Below are 19451 nucleotides of genomic sequence, written 5' to 3' on the forward strand. Positions count from 1 at the left end.
TTGCAACCTTTATTATGAACTCCCCTCTTGCTGGAACAGTGTTGTAGAAAATCTCTGATCATTTGTGTTTGGGGAAATCTGGTAACTCACACTTTTAGATTTCCAGGCCCTTGATCCTGTGAGCATTCCCTTCTTCCTGGGTTCTCCTATCTCTGTGACTACACCTGCCTTAACTCCTTTTTTCACTCAATTTCCCACTGATTTAGTCTGAAGACAAATTTCCTAGTTCTGAAGAGGTAATTAAGACTAGGAATGTTTCTCTTCTAACCAAGAGACGCCTTACCTAGAAAGTGCAATTTTACTATATAGGTGTAAGAACAAAGTGAGTCTGAATACTGTCTCCTACTTTTGTTCCCGGAATATCTCGTGAGAATTGAGGGGAGTCTCTGGCGCAGAGAGAGAGAAAGTGTTTACAGTTCTCTCTAATTTAGCAGGGTAATGACTTGGGAGGGGGATCCTGGTAGTCCAGAGGATACCTGAGGAGTAAAGTTCCCTCTTGCAAGTTTTTTTGTTTTTGGTTGTTTTTTGTTTTGTTTTGTTGTTATTGTTTTGTTTTGTTTTGTTTTGTTTTGTTTTGTTTTGTTTTGTTTTGTTGAGCAAGAGGGAGAGAGACAGAGAGAATGAATCCCAAGCAGTCTCCTCACTGACAGCGCAAGGCTGCCCTCGGGGCTCAAACTCATGAACAGTGATATCAATATCAAGATTCAGACACTTAACAGACTGAGGCAACCAGGCGCCCCTTTTGAAGAATTTTCTTATTGAAATTCTTTAACTTTGGTTCTAACCTTCTTTTTGATTTACAAACCACTTCAATAATCTGAAAGGGTTGCAGCCTTTCTTCCAGACAAGTGGACAGACAAAATACATGAACCTATCAGTGTATAACTTTTTGTACTCTTTGGGTTTTGTTATTGTGTGTAACACTTATTAAATAATAACAAATAATAATAAGGAATGTTAATATTCATTCAGGATTTCTAGATTTTCCATGAATAGATATATCATAGTGACAGTTCCTCTTTCCATGTCATAAGTCACAGATAAGGGAGCAGGACCATAAGAGTCTGCCAATGACTACTAACCAAAGAAGAAAATGTTTACTTTTATGCACCTAAACCTTCACATAAAGATTTTTTAATAAAAAAAATTAGCACATTTTTGGGGCGCCTGGGTGGCGCAGTCGGTTAAGCGTCCGACTTCAGCCAGGTCACGATCTCGCGGTCCGTGAGTTTGAGCCCCGCGTCAGGCTCTGGGCTGATGGCTCAGAGCCTGGAGCCTGTTTCCCATTCTGTGTCTCCCTCTCGCTCTGCCCCTCCCCCGTTCATGCTCTGTCTCTCTCTGTCCCAAAAATAAATAAACGTTGAAAAAAAAAATTAAAAAAAAAAATTAGCACATTTTCAAAATCTTTACAGTGTTAAAATTCTTGTAATGATATGGGAACTAAAGGAACCCCATGAAAAAAAACCTGCATTTTTTTCTCCTTTTCCTTCTTATATTTTTGCTAGGACCTACATTGCTCTCCTATACGTGGCTTATAGTACCAGTAATGTATGTCCTTGTACATGTCAAGGAGTTAACGATTTCTTTGGAATCTTCCAGCACAAAAGTAACATCTAAGGAGCGAGGTCATCATGAACATTTTCTAAGACCACTGACTCCAGACACCTTGACACCAGGACCACTGGCTCCAAGGCATAAACGACTCATGAAGGACACCTGAGCACTTGCCCTTGTTTTGACCAGTTCCTGGATGCCTGACAGAACATGTACACCAGACCAACATCCTCAGTAAAAACTCCAGACCCCAAGCAAAGATGAGACTCATTCTCCTTTTCCTTTCTGAGTCTCCTAGATGCTCGGTCTGTATCTGCCCTCTCTAGATCTTCAATAAATGCTACTTTCACTTCCTCCCAGCTGCTGTTTGATTTCCGCCTTGTATAAAGCCAAGGATCGCATTGGCTGGTCCTACGGGACCCCCTCTGGGTCCTCAAACCCAGCCAGCCTAAATTATTGAGAAGAGTTTGTAGTTTTAAAGCTTTAAATCTTCAAAGTATTATACTTACTTTTTTTTCAAATATAAGTTCTCATCCTAATGAGAAAGCCTCCTTTGTTTTGAGAAGATATATTGCACTACCCACAAGTGTTGTTCCAGTTTTTTTTCTATTTGTGTTATCTAAACTTGTATATAATGCTCTCCTGAAACTGCTCTGTTAAAGGTTACCATTCACGATTACAACAGTCTCCTTCCTGCCACTATTCTAGTCTTCAGTTCATCCTTGTTACATGAGCAGTTTAACCTTCTAAAACACAAGGTTCATTTTGTCCATCCCTCACTCAAAAACACCAAATGAAAATTAGTGGAATGAATGGTGGGAGGTATGTGAGGCCAGATTATGTTGGCTCTTGAAAGTTGAATTTCAAGAGGGAAGTGTTTGAGGAGGGAATTAACACGCTAATAGGGGTTTTACTTAGATAATGCCAGTAGCACTGGGCAGCTGCATTACAGATGCAGGGGATGACTCAGGGCTATCAGCCCTTGCAGAGATCAGGTACACTGTGCTGATACAAAGGAAAGTGTTGTGGGGCCTAGGCCTGACACCCCCCCCCCCCACAAATGCTCCTTTGTTGAAAGGTTCATAGTGTTGGTCAGCAGAATCCTCCTACTTGATTTGAGCTTGCAAGGTTTAACATACATATAAGATGAGGCAATTTAGTTAAATAAATTAGATGTACAAGCTGTATCTGAAGCACAAAAGACTTACTGTGGTGTGATTTTAAAGGGTTCCTGGTTCACTTAGGATGTGGGACTGTGCCCAGGAACATCTAGCCAGTCTTTTAAAAATCCATGACTATACTTAGTTGACTCTATAATAGGAATGCTTTCATCCAGATTCTGGGTCAGATAAACCAGACAAAACTCTGGTTCTGCTATTGCTATAAACTTTCAGGAATGGGGGCTCCTGGACGGCTCAGTCAGTTAAGTAACCCACTCTTGGTTTCGGCTCAGGTCATGATCTCATGGTTTATGAGTTTGAGCCCCGTGTTAGGCTCTGTGCTGACAGTGCAGAGCCTGCTTGGGATTCTCTCTCTCCCTCCCTGTTCTTTCTCTCAAATAAAATAAATAAACTTTAAAAAATACTATATACTTAAAAAAGATAAAATGTAGGGGCACGTGGGTGGCTCAGTTGGTTAAGCATCTGCCTTTGTCTTAGGTCATGATCTCACAGTTTATGAGTTCAGGCCTGTCCACACAGAGCCCGCTTCAGATCCTCTGTCCATCTCTCTCTCTCTGCCCCCCCCCACCCCTGCTTTCGCACTCTCTTTCTCTCAAAAAAAATAAATAAATTGGGGCACCTGGGTGGCTCAGTTGGCTAAGCGTCCGACTTCAGCTCAGGTCATGATCTCATGGTTCTCGTGAGTTTGAGCCCTGCATCAGACTCTGTGCTGACAGCCTCTGGTGCCTGCTTGGGATTCTGTGTGTTCCTCTCTCTCTGCCCCTCCCCCACTCACACTCACTCGTTCTGTCTCTCTCAAAAATAAACATTTAAAAAATAAATACATTTTAAAAACTTAAAAAATAAATACATAAATAAAATGTAAAAACTATGATTAGCTGTAGACTGTCCAAAAGCAGGAGGTAGGCTGGATTTGGTCCATGGGCCATAGTTTGCCAACTCCTTCTAGAGAATATCTATATAAAGTAGCCTTTTGAGTTTATAATTTCATTTGAAGGCATGAAAGGGAATTTCTGATTTTCTTCATAACATTTTCTTTACTCTAGTTTTATTTCTTCTTCTTTTTTTAAAATTGTCTTTTAAGTAGGCTCCATGCCCAACATGGGATTTGAACTCATGACCCTGAGATTAAGAGTTGCATGTTCTACTAACTGAACCAGGCAGGTGCCCGGTGGGAGTTTGTATTTTAAAGATATTATTATTATTCGTATTCTTTCTGTATTATAGATTTTGTATTGTAGTTAAATATGAAAATCTTAGTGATTTCAAAGTTTTAAAAGTATAATTTCAGAAGAAAAAAGTTAACATATTTGCATTCCTCAGCATATCAATATACTTCATTTCTACTTGATATTATTCTCTCAACTGGAAAGGAAGAAAAGCAAAAAAAAAAGTTAAAAGGTATGAGATGACCAAAAATTTGACCACAGGGAAATTTTCAAAACCTATTTCTTGAAAACAGCAGTCCCAAATCTATGTACGGTATATACTCATTTTTGTTTTAAAAAAATATGGGAGGCAGGGGTCTAGATATATGAGATTGAAAAGAGGGACACCTGGGGGCTCAGTCTGTTAAGCATCTGACTTTTGATTTTGACTCAGGTCATGATCTCACAGTTGGAGAGATTGAACCCTAAATTGGGCTCTGTGCTGACTGTGAGGGGCCTGCTTGGGATTCTCTCTCTCGCTCTCTCTCTCTCTGCCCTTCTCTATTTCTGTCTCTCAAAATAAAATAAACTTTAAAAAAAGTGAGAGATTGATAAGAAACAAACCAACACGTTAACAGGATCTTCTCTGGGTAGGAAGATAACGGAGACATTACTTTTCCCTTGCATGTGGGTTTTTGTTTTTGTTTTGAAAGAGAGTACCAGGTGAGGAGAGGGGCGGAGAGGCCCAGGGAGAGAGAGAATCTTAAGCAGGCTCCACACTCAGCATAGAGCCCAACACAGGACTTCATCCCATGCTCCCAGGATCATGACCTGAGCCGAAATCTAGAGTCTGACACCCAACTGATTGAGCTACCCAGGTGCCTCTAGCTTGCCTGTCATTTTCTAAAATTTTTACAAGTATATCTTTTATTTTTTAATGTTTTTATTAATTTGCTTATTTGTAAGTAAGAGAGCAGGGCAGAGTGTAAGCAGGGGAGGGGCAGAGAGAGAGGAGACACAGAATCTGAAGCAGGGTCTAGGCTCCAAGCTGTCAGTACAGAGCCTGACGGGGCTGAAACTCAGGAATTGTGAGATCATAACCTGAGCCAAAGTCAGACACTTAACTGACTGAGCCGCCCTGGCGCCCCTACAGTAATATATTTTTAAAAATAAACAGATATATGCTACACTATTTTAAAATAGAAAGTAGGGACACCTGGGTGGCTCAGTCAATTTGGCGTCTGACTCCCGATATTAGCTCAGGTCATGATCTCATGTTCGTGGGATCAAGTCCCGTGTCAGGCTCTGTGCTGACAGTGCAGAGCCTGCGTGGTATTCTCTCTCTCTAAATAAACAAAGTTAAGAAAAAAATAGTTTAAAAAATGAATCAAGTTGGGGGGGGTAAAAACTACCACTCTTATAAATGAACTTTTTGAGCTTTTAAGCAGTCTTCCAAGTACAAATGAAACTTGCAACTTTTTATTTACACATTCACTTAATTTTCAATTGGGAATATGATGAATCACTTTTATAGGTTCCACTACCTTTTGGAAACACTTCAAAAGAGAATGAATGAAATTAAAATGTCAAGAATCCCTTTATCACTCTTTTAAACAAGAAACAACTTCTTTCCAGTTAATTAGTTAAAGGCACCTGAAAAATATCTCACAGTAGCTTTATTCTTGAAATTATTTATATTTCCACCTGTTTCTTTTCTCAGATATTAGCTGATTATTACATGTGGAAAAAATAAAAATTTTAGTATCTCATCTTGACATGGCTAACTCCTCTATATTCATTGTTTTGGCCCTTCCATTTATTTAGAAGTAATTATTTTATCTATTATAATTTATAAGACTGTTTCTGTCCACCTTCCTGAAATCTTGTGGCTTTGAAGAATGGTGAGCTAACCGTTTACATACAGTGGGCATGGTGGAGACAATCATTGATTGGTTCCCCCGTCTGTTTTGTTTCCTCTCTCTAGGAGAACTCACTATTTGTTCAGCCCGACTCTCTGGAAAGAATTCCAACTGAGCCTTTTTATAATAATAAGGCAGAGCAATCCGCTCCTCTGTCCAAATATTATTATAGGATTTTCTTTTCTTTTTAAGTTTATTTTGCAAGAGAGAGAGCACACTGCATACCTAGCTTTTACATTTTAAGTGACTGGAAAAAATCAAAAGAATAACATTTAATGACACCTAAAATTATATTTAATTCAAATTTCAGTGTCCATAAATAATATATTTTTGGAATAAGCCATACTTATTTACCTATTGTTAATGGCTGCATTTACCATACAATAAAGAACTCATGATTGAGACCATATGTGGCATTCTTATCACTTCCATTACCTACTACAAATCACCACAACACATTTTTACCTGACACGATTTCAAGTGCCATGCGTTATTACCATACTGTGACAATTTATTGGTTTGTTTTATTACCAACATATACCTATCATATAAAAAAGAAAAAGAAAAAGAAAAATGTAGACTTCAAATATTCCATCTTTAAGGTATGGTTAAGTGTGAATTATTTTGTTATCAAATTAGATGGCAAAATATTATGATTATTCTGCAGTGAACCATTCTCTATGCTTAAAGAATGCAAGATATGTCTACCCACCAGACTAAACAGCCATCACAACATTTCCAAACCACAGGAATCAATCAGAAAAGTTAGAAAATTTTTTGTAAATTTTTTTTTCAACGTTTATTTATTTTTGGGACAGAGAGAGACAGAGCATGAACGGGGAAGGGGCAGAGAGAGAGGGAGACACAGAATCGGAAACAGGCTCCAGGCTCTGAGCCATCAGCCCAGAGCCTGACGCGGGGCTCAAACTCACGGACCGCGAGATCGTGACCTGGCTGAAGTCGGACGCTTAACCGACTGCACCACCCAGGCACCCCTTTTTTTTTTTTAATTTTTTTTCAACGTTTATTTATTTTTGGGACAAAGAGAGACAGAGCATGAACGGGGGAGGGGCAGAGAGAGAGGGAGACATAGAATCGGAAACAGGCTCCAGGCTCTGAGCCATCAGCCCAGAGCCTGACGTGAAAAGTTAGAAAATTTTGATGTCTCCTCATAGTAAAATTTCTTCAAAGAAAGAAATGAGAGAAAAGAGCCCGTGGCTCATTTGTTAGACAGGCAAAGAAAGTCATTTACTTATGGTATGTTAATTAAATGATGTTTGCAGCAGCTGAAGAAATATATCTAGAAAAAATAAACTGGTTTAAGACCATTAGCCTTTAGGTGAGAACAGCTGCTTTAAGTGTTAAAGATGCTGGGAACAACATCAATAGGCAGTTTAAGTTATTTGGTGAAGGCAAATTATTTTGAATGGTTTCCCATGGCTCTTATTGAATGGACAGGTGTTATTGATACAGCTTATTTGTGCCCATTTGTTCCAGAAATCAATGTTTGAAACGACTGAAGAATAGCTTCTATGAATAGGCTACATGAAACAGGTGACAATATCATTAAAGAAGTAGAGAAAACACTAATTAATTACATCTGAAGTGAAATCAGCTATGATGTGTTACAACTTATGTAAGTGGAAAAAGGCTCCGTTTGACACATTTTCAACACTTGTGAATATGTAAGGTGCTAAATTCTATGGTTATACCATTATTGTATTATCAATCAACAGGTACTTTGTGGAAAACATTTGAATCTACCATGTGTTATTGAACCAGTAGTGTTAATAATAAACTTCGTTTGTTCTCATGGACTTCCATGAAATCTTGTCAGAATTAGGCGCTGAATATCCCGACTTGCCCTACCACACAGCATTTAATAATGTTTTATTGTGATTTTTTTTTTTAACTCAGGGTCAAGATTGAAGTTTTTCTAAATGAAAAGAACCCTCCTAACTACTATTATGGAACACTGACAGAAAGGCTTTAGAATTAGTTTTTGCTAATTTGCTAGTTTTGATCATTTAATGACGCTTCTTAATGAACTCAACCTAAAATTATAAAACAACACAGCACTTACATGCAAAACTTATTCTAAGGTATTTTGACAAAAAATAACATTAGTAGATTTACAAGTTAAATCAAAAAGCAAGATCTCCATTCTCAAACAGATTTGCAGTGGTTATATTTTTTAGCTCAAACTATAATTTTAGTGGTATTGAAAGATCTCCATGCAAATACAAAGGAAAATTCAATATTTTAAGACCCACTTCACTGTGCAATTAGCTTTCATTTAACTTTCAATTGGAAATAATTATTAATCATGCTAAAAAGAAAATATCAAAAGAATAATCTACTTCTGTAATCGACTTCTAAAAGATTGACATGCTCAATTATCATATGCCCTTGGATTGGTATTAGTTTTGAGCAGTATTTATCTGGGTGAAAACACATTTTTCAAAGATGAAGTATGTAAAATCTCATTACAGATCAGGATTGAGAGTCAAACATTTGTAGTTGATTTTAATGGTAGGGAATAACTTAAAACCCTAATTAGGAGAAATGTCTATCTTCTACCTCCCCCCAAAAGAGTTTCATTTTTCTCTTTAATAGAGTTGTTTTTACCAAAACTCATACTCAAAACTGTCATTATATTTTAAATTCCATCAATGAAAATGTTGTGAAAATTTTTTTCTCTTATTATATAAGTGCCTATATAACATCCTCAATTTTGCTTATTAGCCCACAAATTCTAAAATATTTACTATTTATAAACCTCTTTGGATGAATTAAAAATCTGAGCAGGAAGTTAGCCAGTTGAAGGGAGGAAAGATTTCCAGTCAAAGAAGATAGCTTGAGCACATGAGTGAGAACCAATAGAATATGTGACAAATAATAAGCAGTTACTACATACTGAAGGATACAAACACCATGCTTCCTTCTTGCATTTTTGAGCCAATCAGTAATACCAATTTCTTCCAGAAGATGGCTCCCTTTAATTATTTTACCAACATTTTATAACGAAAAATTTCCAACATATAGATAATTTGAAAGGATTTTACTGTGAGTACTCATAAACTCACTACTTTGATTCTCTTATTGACATTTTATTATGCTTGTTTTATCATACATCTTTCCATTTATCTATCCCCTCCATCCATTCACTATACTTCTCCCTATTTACTTAAGCCAGTATTTCATTAACTAGTACTCATTATTTATTTAGTTTCATTTCTTTTAAAGTAAAATTCACATACAATAAAATGCTCAAATCTTAGCAAACATCCCCTGAGTTTTGACCAACTGTGTAATTAACCCACAATCTATAGACATAGAACAGTACCATTACCAGAAATCTCCCTTATATACCTTCCGGCTCAATCCTTCCCTTCCCACCCAGAAGTAACCACAGTTCTGATTTTTTCCCATCAAAAATTAGTTTTGCATGGTGTAGAACTTGATATACATGGAATCATACAGTGGTACTTTTTTGGGGGTAAGACTTCTTCCACTTAGCACAATGTTTTTCATACTCATATTGATGTGTAAATCAAAAGTTCATTCCATTTTAGGGGTGCCTAGTTGGCCCAGTCGGTTAAGTAACCTGACTCTTGATTTTGGGTCAGGTCATGATCTCACCATTCGTGAGATCGAGCCCTGCATGGGGCTTTTTTTGGATTTTGTCTCTTCCTCTCTCTCTGCCCCTCCCCTGCTCTCTCTCTCTCAAAATAAATAAATAAACATTTTTTTAAGTTCATTCCATTTTATTTCCGTGTAGTAGTCCATTGTATAAATATATATTACTGTTTACTTATATATTCACTTATTGATGGGGCACCTACACTGTTTCCTGTATTTGTTATGAATACAGCTGCTGTTCTTGTATAAGTAATTTTTTAATTAAAAAATTTTTTTAGTTACAAAATAATACAAATAGTGCTTACCCTCCCTATCTTCCAGGATCGAATTGTGGGACTTAAATCTTTCTATCCCAAAGCACATTCGAATTGTTTGAAATGTTTTATCAGGGAAAAGTAATTAAAAGAGTACATAACAATATAGAGACTATTTTAATGAACCCTCCAACTCAACACCAGCTTCAACTATTATCCATTCCTGGTCATTTTTTCATCCATGCCCGTAGCCACTGGCTGCTCTCTCATATTATTTTAAGACAAATCCCAACCATCATGCTATTTCATCTATAAATATTTAGTATGTATCTAGAAGTATAAGAACACTTTTCAAAATTAAACATGACCACAGTACAATTAGAACACCTAAAGGATTAACAGTAAGTCTAAGTATCATCCAAAATCCAATCAGTATTCAGATTACCCCATATGGTCTGTCCAGCATGTTTGTTCAAATCAGGCCTCAAATTAGGTCCATATGTTGCAATTGGTTGCAGAAGTTCTTAAATCTCTTTTAATCCATAGGTAGAGCCAGCTTCAGGTTGTGCAACCAACCAATGCAGTCACACAGGGCCTGACACTTAGGTGCATCCCACACTTGGGGTTTAATGCTCTGCATTAACTGTCTAGGATAGCTGTAAATCTGTCCTTGAATTTCTGTTCTGTAGGTGAAGTACAATGGGGACAATGGGGCATGTGCCTGGGGCTTGGAGCCTCAGCTCACCCGCAGGTCCACTTCCTGCAGCCTCCTCATTTTCTAGGGATGGGTTCTGAGAGTGGCTGATTCTGCCACTCACCAAAGGTAGCCACACTGCCATGCATTCCAAAAGTGGCTTGCTGCCCACCCCCTTCCAAGACCCAGATACATAACACATCCCAGGGGATTGCCCATTCCCTGTGGGTTAGGCAGGGGGTACCGGGTGGAAGGAGATGGCCAGCTGGACACCACCCCCGCCCCCCCTGTTGTGGGGCACAACATGTTGGTCCAGAGACCAGCAGGAGGGGCAACCCAAGAGCTGGCTTGGCCTTGCCTGTTCCAATGCACGCATCAAGTCACAGGGCAGGTCCCTGGGCACCTGTGAGGGGCTGCAAGGCCCTAGTGAATGTCCTTGCCTAAGGGAGCATGAGGTTAAACAGCAAATGAAAAACCACCATGAAAGGTCAAGAGACAGATTACTGAAGACAGGAAAGAGATTAATATTTTATACCTTTGTCCTGCTATTTGAAAAAGGAGACACCACTTTCATTTTACACCAGGCCATGAAAATTATTTATGCAGCTTATCTTGTCAATTGGATAGGCTCTAATCTCTCTCCTTTCAATTTACACATTGTTGAAGAGTTTAAGTCATCCTGTAGATGCCAGTTGCATCCCTATGGAATTGTTTCACATGTTCCTGTCCTCCATATTTCATATAATGATAGATATGAAGACTTGATTAGATTTACATTAAAAAAATTTTTTTTTGTTTATTTATTTTTGGAGGAGAGAAAGACAGAGCATGAGCAGGGGAGGCTCAGAGAGAGAGGGAGACACAGAATCCAAAGCAGGCTCCAGGCTCTGAGCTCTCAGCTCATAGCCTGATGTGGGCTTGAACTCAGGAGCTGTGAGATCATGACTTGAGCTGAAGTCGGACACTTAACCAACTGAGTCACCCAGGCACCCCATAAATTTAGATTTATAGAATACTTCATAATTTGTAATTTTAATAATGATTTATAATTTTATTTTTTAAAAGTAATCTCTATACCCAATGTGGGGCTAGAACTCACAACTCAGAGATCAAGAGTGTAATACTCCACTAATTGAGCCAGCTAGGCACCCCACTAATGCTTCATAATTTTAAAGAAAGCTTCATAATTTTTAATGCTGTATAGTTTTTTGTTAATGTTTATTTATTTTGAGAAAGAGAGAGCATGAGCAGGAGGAGGCAGAGAGAGGGAATCCCAAGCAGGCTCCATACCCAGCACAGAGATCAACGTGAGGCTCAATCCCACAAGCCTGAGATCATACCTGAGCCAAAATCAAGAGTCACATTCTTAACTGACTGAATGACCCAGGTACCCCACACTTTCTTATTCTAAGAGCATGTGAGCATAATATAAGGTGTGATACACACAATGTGTTACAAAGAACCCTGAAATGCCAGCTCAAGAATGACCTCCAGGAAAGAGTAAAAGAACTAAAATCCCTAAGATCTAGTTTCCTGCGTTTCCTCCGCAGAACTACTCAAGCCAAACATAATTTTGAAGACCAGTAAAATAAAATCTTCCTAAAATGCTTGAGAAGGGACTATAAATTCCAGGGTTCAGTGGACCAAATCCCTGCAGGTAAATCTTGGCTCTGTCTTCTATTCTACTCAGGTGGTTTTCTTCCTTCCTTCCTTTTCTTTCTTTCTTTCTTTCTTTCTTTCTTTCTTTCTTTCTTTCTTTTCTTTCTTTCTCAAACATTTGTTTAACCAGCATCGATTTAAAACAAAGAGAGATGTATGAATGTCAGAGTTGACTAAATTCATCAAGCCACGGAAGCTTGAGGCATCCATCTGCCCATCATCTATTTAGATAATATCCTCCACGTATATCAGGTATTCTGAAAATCTGGTCAGAGTTGGTCAGGCTGTCAAATTCCTCCTCTTTGCTTTTCAATTCCATGCTGATTTCTATTTACTCATTCTTTTCTCTTTTTTAAGATTTTATTTTTAAGTAATCTCTATAGCCAATGTGGGGTTCAAACTCACAATCCCGAGATCAAGAGCCGGATGCTCCACCAACTGAGCCAGCCAGGCGCTATTAACTCATTCTTAAGACTGGTTTCAACAAAACTACAGCTTTCTTTTTGTTTGTTTGTTTGTTTGTTTACTTACGAGAGAGAGAGAGAGAGAGAGAGAGAGAGAGAGAGAGAGAGAGAGAGAGAACAAGCAGGGGAGGAACAGAGAGAGGGAGACACAGAATCCAAAACAGGCTCCATACTCTGAGTTGTAAGTGCAGAGCTCAAGGTGGGGCTCGAACTCAGGAACCGCGGATCGTGACCTGAGCCAAAGTCCCACCCTTAACCGACTGAGCCACCTAGGCACCAGTAACCACAGCTTTTTTTTTTTTTTAATTTTTAAAATTTTTTTATTTTTCAGAGAAACCGAGCATGATCGGGGAAGGGGCAGAGCGAGAGGGAGACCCAGAATCCGAAGCAGGCTCCAGGCTCTGAGCTGTCAGCACAGAGATGGGCACAGGGCTCGAACCCACGAACTGTGACATCATGACCTGAGCCGAAGTCGATGCTTAACCGCCTGAGCCACCCGGGCGTCCCACTACAGCTTTCTTAACATCAGTCAGCCACTTCACTGGACTTTGCAAATGTTTTCCACTACCTAGTTACCGATCCCTTTAGAGTGAGCGGCTTGTGTAGGTAGCATAGACCAATCATTACATTTTTGTTTCCTAGTCAAGTACTCCAACACTCAATTCAAGGATTGTCTCTTGCCACTCCCCATCATATGCTAGTTTCTAGCCACAGAAGGGCTCAAGCAATTGAGGCACTGATCCTCCCAGTGGGCTTGGCTAGAGCTCCCTTTTCCAAGCCTCCAGGCAAGGGCTTTGCCCTTCTCTGTGCAACTGCCAGCCGGCCCCTGGGCTGCAATAGACAGAAATAGAAACCTAGCTCTTCCAAGACAGGCAGTTGTCTTTTGCAATGCTTCAGCCCTTATAATAGGGATTTTGTAAACTGAATAAACTAATATATGTAAATACTTTAGCACAATTCCTGGCACAGAAAGAGAACTCAGTGAATGTTAATTATAATTAATGCAAGGGGGCATCATATACAATTTGATTAGCAAGGCGTGGGAGACAGTTCAGATGTCACTACTATTTTGCAAATGGTGAAATTATTAAACTTTAATTTTGTTGGTCGAGATAATGGGCCAACACGGAAGGCAAAATGTGACTTTAAGTTTTACCTGGGAGTATTATCTGCAAGTCACTAAAACTATAAAATGTAGAGTTCACATTCTGTGCAGCAGGACGATGACTCTAGGACACCTGACCGTAGAAGAGACAGGAAGATTCGGAAACTAACCGCCAGCCTAAGTGACGTTTACTTCCTGGCTCACAGAACCCGCTCAGCCTCCAGAGTAAGGAGGGGGCGGAGAACACCCAGATCAGTCTCTCCGGGATGTAGACGTCATCACCAAGCGCCGGGGTCAGGGACGGGAATTGGGGGAGGAGATTGCCTCACTGCCTTATAAGGCTTCTTCCCATGATCCTCCCTTTCTCTTCACCATCTTTCCGTGTTCCCGGCTGCCGCAGCCATGAAGTGAGTGAAAGTCTTAGGTCCCAATCTGCTCCCATCGTCGGGCAGAGCACCTCTCCTGCACTCTGGGTTTGGCTTCTTCTCGCCGTAGACACCCTCTCTAATGGGCTTTTGCTTTTTGTTACAGGGTCGAGCTGTGCAGTTTCAGTGGGTACAAGATTTACCCTGGACATGGGAGGCGCTACGCCAGGACCGACGGGAAGGTGAAGGGCCGCGTCGCCTAAACGCAGCTTGTGCTCCTTAGAGAGACCGGTCTAATTCAGTCTGAGCGTGTTCATTTACCACCTCATTCTTGGTCCCTGGAAGGCTTGTTTCCGGGACCCTGTGTGCTGTGGTTGTTAGGATCAGAAACCTCTAGGTGAACCGTTTTTGAGGTTTGATTTAGTGTGAGGTCGGAAATTAAGAGTTGGGGTTACTTAAATGCCCCAGGAAATGGACCATCAGAGTATCTCGCTATTTTTCGGGCACCGATGCCTCCTGGAGTTTGATTACCCCAACCTTTCCTGCGGAATGAGCTTAAGTTTCCCCGCTCTGTGTACAAGACGGAACTCGAAGGCCTCGGTGGTGCCACCTGTGCCAGTTGTGTGACACAAGCCTTTTGGGCTCGGCGGGCCAAATGAGGGGACAGAACTTGAATATTAAGAGTTTTGGGGAAAAAAAAAGTTTTGAGCTCAGCTTTCTGCCTTGTTTAGTTAAGTAGGTAACTACTTTGAACTTGTTACTACAGGTTTTCCAGTTTCTTAATGCAAAATGCGAGTCGGCATTCCTTTCCAAGAGGAATCCTCGGCAGATAAATTGGACTGTCCTCTACAGAAGAAAGCACAAAAAGGGACAGTCGGTAAGTAAAATGCACTTTCGATGTTGGGGGTGTGGTGGGGCTCTTAAGTTTAAACTCTCTAAGCATCAGTTGCCGCTCCGTAAAATTACGGTAAGTGGGACAGTATGTGAAAGCGCTCCTAAGCTGTACAGCATCAAACAGTGCAGTGAAAGTGACTGATGAAAACAGTGTCTCCTTATATACCTTAGGCTCACAGTAATGCCGAGTTGAAATTTGAAATGTTGCCTGGCCAGAATCTGATACGTTATGCATAGTTGGGTTATAGGGCACCACGGAAGTATTTAAAGGGTTCCACTGGGTAGAAATTACTTAGGGGAACTTGGTTGTGAATATGTCTGTAGGATTAGTTCTGAAAGACGTCAGTGGAGTCTTATAGCATACTATTTTGTTCTCATGACTGAAGGCTTCTTGAAGTGCTTTTTTGGAGTCATGGAATTTTTTGAGGAAGGTTTGAGTGCCATGGCAGTAAGGATAGTATTCAGGACACTTGGAATATTTACTGACACCTCCCGGATTAATGGCATTACTAGGTGTTGTGTGAATTTAGAAGGAAAAACTTACTTCTAACTTAATTTGAAAGTAGACTTGACACACCCATTAGGATAGTCATGATTTCAAGGGGTGGGGCACGGGGATTACCAGTGTGGCTGACGATGTGGAGAAATTGGAACCCTTGTGCATTGCTGAATTTAGGATGCTGCAAGCACTGTGGAAATGGCTTGGCAGTTTCTTAAAAAGTTAAATGGAACTGTGTCCAGCATCTACACCTCTAGGAACGTACCCAGGAGAATCGTAAGCAGGAATTTAACACAGATGACTTCTACGCTAATGTTCATAGCGCTATTATTCACAGCAGCCAAAAGATGGAAACAGCCCAAATGACCTATCAGTGGGTGAATGGATAACAAAATGTTACATAAATACAATGGAATATTATTCAGCCTTAACAGGCTGGCAAACAGCCAATATGGATAAACCTTGAAGAAGTTATTCAAAGTAAAGCCAGACACAGAAGGACAAATATTATATGATTACAACTTTATGAGGTATCTGTAATGGCAACATAAAGACAAAGTAGAGGTTACCAGAGGCTGGGCAGGGGGAGGGAAGAATGTGGGGTTATTATTTAATGGGCTTGGGGTTTGGAAAGATGAAAAAGTTAGATGGATAGCGGTGGTGGTTGCAGAAAATAGTGAATATATTTAATGCCAATGAATTATATACTTAAAAAATGCTTTAAAACGGTCAATGTAATGTTAATGTATCTTTTATTAGCAAAAGTTTGAATTTTACAGTTTCAATTCCTGGACATTCCCTAAGACTTGGTAGCTTTCCGGTCATAAATCATTTTCCAATTGACTTTTTTTTCAGTGACAGTACTTTAAGTAAAAACAAAATAGGTGAGTTGAGGTTTGGTAATTTTTTTCTAGAAGTAAATTCTTTAACATAAACAGTCGTATTAAAATCACTTTTGAGGTAAGTACTCTCCAGCCAACTTCATTAATTTGACTTTGTCTTTTTAAAATAGTAAAAAATGGCCAGGATTTGCAAGACATAATTTAATCAGTCTATAATTGGAAAACTTACCTGCATATTGCAGTATTTTACACATAGATATTTTTTATATATTTTCAAATGATTGCATGAATTATTCTTTTGTTGAATATTGCTATGATCTGAATGTATACTCCTAAAATTCATATGTTGAAACCTAACTGTTGCTATGATCTGAATGTATACTCCTAAAATTCATATGTTGAAACCTAACTGTCAAGGTGATGATACTAAAGTTGAGAACTTTGGGAGGCTCTGCCATCAGGAATGGCACTAGTGCTCTTATAAAAATGCCCAAGAGCGCTCTCTTGCTCCCTTCAACATGTGATACAGCTACAATAGGAAGGGGGTCCTCACATGACCATGCTGGAATCTGACTTCAGTCTCTAGAACTGTTGGAAATTTGTTATCAGCTACTCAGTCTGATATTTAGTTGTATCAGCCCTAGCATACTAAAATACAAATCTTAATTGTTTCCCCCATATCCATGAACAAGATTTATAAGTGTGCTTCCATCTTTTTGTTTCATAGGAAGAAATTCAAAAGAAAAGAACCCGCCGTGCAGTCAAATTCCAGAGGGCCATCACTGGTGCATCTCTTGCTGATATAATGGCCAAGAGGAATCAGAAACCTGAAGTTAGGAAGGCTCAACGAGAACAAGCCATCAGGTAAGGAAGCCTTTGTTATGAGCATTTCAGCTATTGGGATGAATTGTAGGTTATGACTGAATTTATAGGCATGGGGATCTAATCTGATGTTTTGTGTTTTGATACTTGAATCTATATTGAAATTGTCAGTCCTAAATATTGAGGTTTAGTAATACAGAAGCTTATAGTGTATGCTTAATGATTTGTTGAAATTCTATATGCAAATAAGGCTGCTGTACGATTTCTAATCTATGTTAAGCTGACTTGGTTAATGATATTTATTGACAAACTCTTTGGATTTATCCTACGAATAATTGCAGGTGGGGAAGGAAAGTGATAATCTCCTTTCCCAAAACACTCTAGCTCCTTGTTAATCTGCATTCTTAAGGAGTAAAGCACTTTGCCTTAAGTTATTTTTAACCCCACAGGGCTGCCAAGGAAGCAAAAAAGGCTAAGCAAGCATCTAAAAAGACAGCAATGGCTGCTGCTAAGGTAACTGTGAGATTGTCTTGGATTTCTTATTTAAAATAACAGGAGGAGGGGCCCTGATTGGCTCAATCATTAGAGCATGTGACTCTGGATCTTGGGATTGAGTTCAAGCCCCACATGGGGCGTAGAAATTACTTAAAAATAAAATTTTTAAAAAATAATACTAAAGTCACATAAGAAAATTTACTTTTTAATCCAAATTGTGGTTAATGAAAGTTTCAAGGTGTTTTGTTGTTGTTTATTCCTTTTGAAAGAGAGGGAAAATCTCAGGCTCTGTGCTGCCATTGCAGAGCCCAACTCAGGGCTTAAACGCATGAAACTGAGCCGAAACCAAGAGATACCCAACTGACTTGAGGCCCCCAGGTGCCCTGAAAGTTTCAAGTTTTTAAGGAATTTAGTGCAAGGACCCAATCAAAATGATGTTCCTAACTGGTTTCCTGGCTGGTTGATTCAGAGCTCCCTCTGCCAGAGCCAAATGAAGTCTGTTGGTACCAGAAATTGGGGAAGGGGAAAATAAAGGTGGCTTTTGTTGTTAAAGTTTATTTTGAAAAGCTTTAAGTAATAGTGCAGAGTTTACCCAGCTTTTCTCAATGTTATCAGTTTCAATAACCATAGTAAAATTTTCAAAACCATTGGTTTTAGAGAACTAGTAATGTCCTTTTTCTGTTCTTAAGACACAGTTCAGGATCCCATACTGCATTTAGTTGTGTCTCCTCACTTAACTCCTCCAATCTGTGACAGTATCTTTGTTTTTCATTTACATATCCTATAGAGGTAGACTTCTAACTTTTCATGGGGAGGCTGGCTCTTAAGAGTAATAGGAATGCAGTTAAATAATAAGAAAAGCAATCTAGGATACATAGAGAATCTGGACATAAGTGATTGAAAAACTTGTATGGAATAATGTCGCATGTTAATCTTTTTACAGGCTCCTACGAAGGCAGCCCCTAAGCAAAAGATTGTGAAGCCTGTGAAGGTTTCTGCACCCCGAGTTGGTGGAAAACGCTAAGTTCGCAGATCAGATTTTTAAATAAATATCTGACTATAACTAGATTGTGGTGGATTTTTTTACTATAAAAACAGGTAGGGGCTCCTGGGTGGCTCAGTTGGTTAAGTGTCATGTCAGACTTTGGCTTAGGTCATGATCTCCATGGTTCATGAATTGGAGCCCTGAGTCAGGCTCTGTCCTGACGGCTTGGAGCCTGGAGTTTGCTTTGGATTCTCCCTCCCCTCCCTCTCCCTGTCCCTCCCCCCCCCCACCCCCCGTCTCTCTCAAAAAATTTTTTAATAACAAAACAGGCATATTGTGCCTACATAGTAATAGCTGAACTATAGAGTTAAGAATTTGAGAACTAGGTTTTTTTTTAATACAATGTTTTTTAAATGTTTATTTTCAGAGAGTGCAGGCATGTGAGTGAGGGAGGGGCAGAGAGGATTCTAAGCAGTCTTTGTGTTAGTGCGTGTCTGTGCCTGTCAGCACATAGCCTGACAAGGGGCTCAACCTCAGGAATCATGAGATCGTGACTGGAGCCGAAATCAAGTTGGAAGCTTACCCGACTGAGCCACCCAGGTTCCCCAAAAGTAAATCTTTTCAATGAATTTCTGTTGTTGAGTTACTCTTCCATGGTAAACATTTATTTTATATTGGGTTTGCCCTTCACCTATTACCATCAGTTGATAGCTGAATTGAAAGTGCTTAAAACTTGGGGCACCTGGGTAGCTCAGTCCCTTAAGCCTACAACTTCACTTAAACCTGCAATTCAATCTCAGATCTTGATCTCAAGGCCATGAGCTCAAGTCTAGTGTTGGGCTCTACGAGGGACTTGAAGTCTACTTTATTATTATTTTTTAGTTTATTGTCAAATTGGCTTACATACAACATCCAGTGCTCATCCCAAC

The 19451-nt window shown here is 39.5% G+C and overlaps 1 protein-coding gene across 1 annotated transcript; it reads left to right on the forward strand.

The window, feature by feature from the left end:
* The first annotated feature begins 13942 nt into the window (after positions 1-13942).
* Positions 13943-18600, forward strand: RPL24 (ribosomal protein L24). Its single transcript, XM_047876455.1, has 6 exons — positions 13943-14027; positions 14152-14227; positions 14752-14862; positions 16948-17084; positions 17492-17555; positions 18481-18600. The coding sequence occupies exons 1-6, from the start codon at positions 14023-14025 to the stop codon at positions 18559-18561; spliced, it is 474 nt and encodes a 157-aa protein (XP_047732411.1). The 5' UTR covers positions 13943-14022; the 3' UTR covers positions 18562-18600.
* Positions 18601-19451: the final 851 nt, after the last annotated feature.

The sequence above is a fragment of the Prionailurus viverrinus genome, chromosome C2 (genome assembly GCF_022837055.1).
Source record: "Prionailurus viverrinus isolate Anna chromosome C2, UM_Priviv_1.0, whole genome shotgun sequence".
Taxonomy (NCBI): Eukaryota; Metazoa; Chordata; class Mammalia; order Carnivora; family Felidae; genus Prionailurus; species Prionailurus viverrinus.

Excerpts from the sequence above, each read along its gene's own strand:
- RPL24 (XM_047876455.1), top strand. Across the intron at positions 14,228-14,751 it reads ACGCCAGGACCGACGGGAAG|GTTTTCCAGTTTCTTAATGC; the intron begins GTGAAGGGCCGC and ends TTGTTACTACAG. Across the intron at positions 17,556-18,480 it reads CAGCAATGGCTGCTGCTAAG|GCTCCTACGAAGGCAGCCCC; the intron begins GTAACTGTGAGA and ends ATCTTTTTACAG.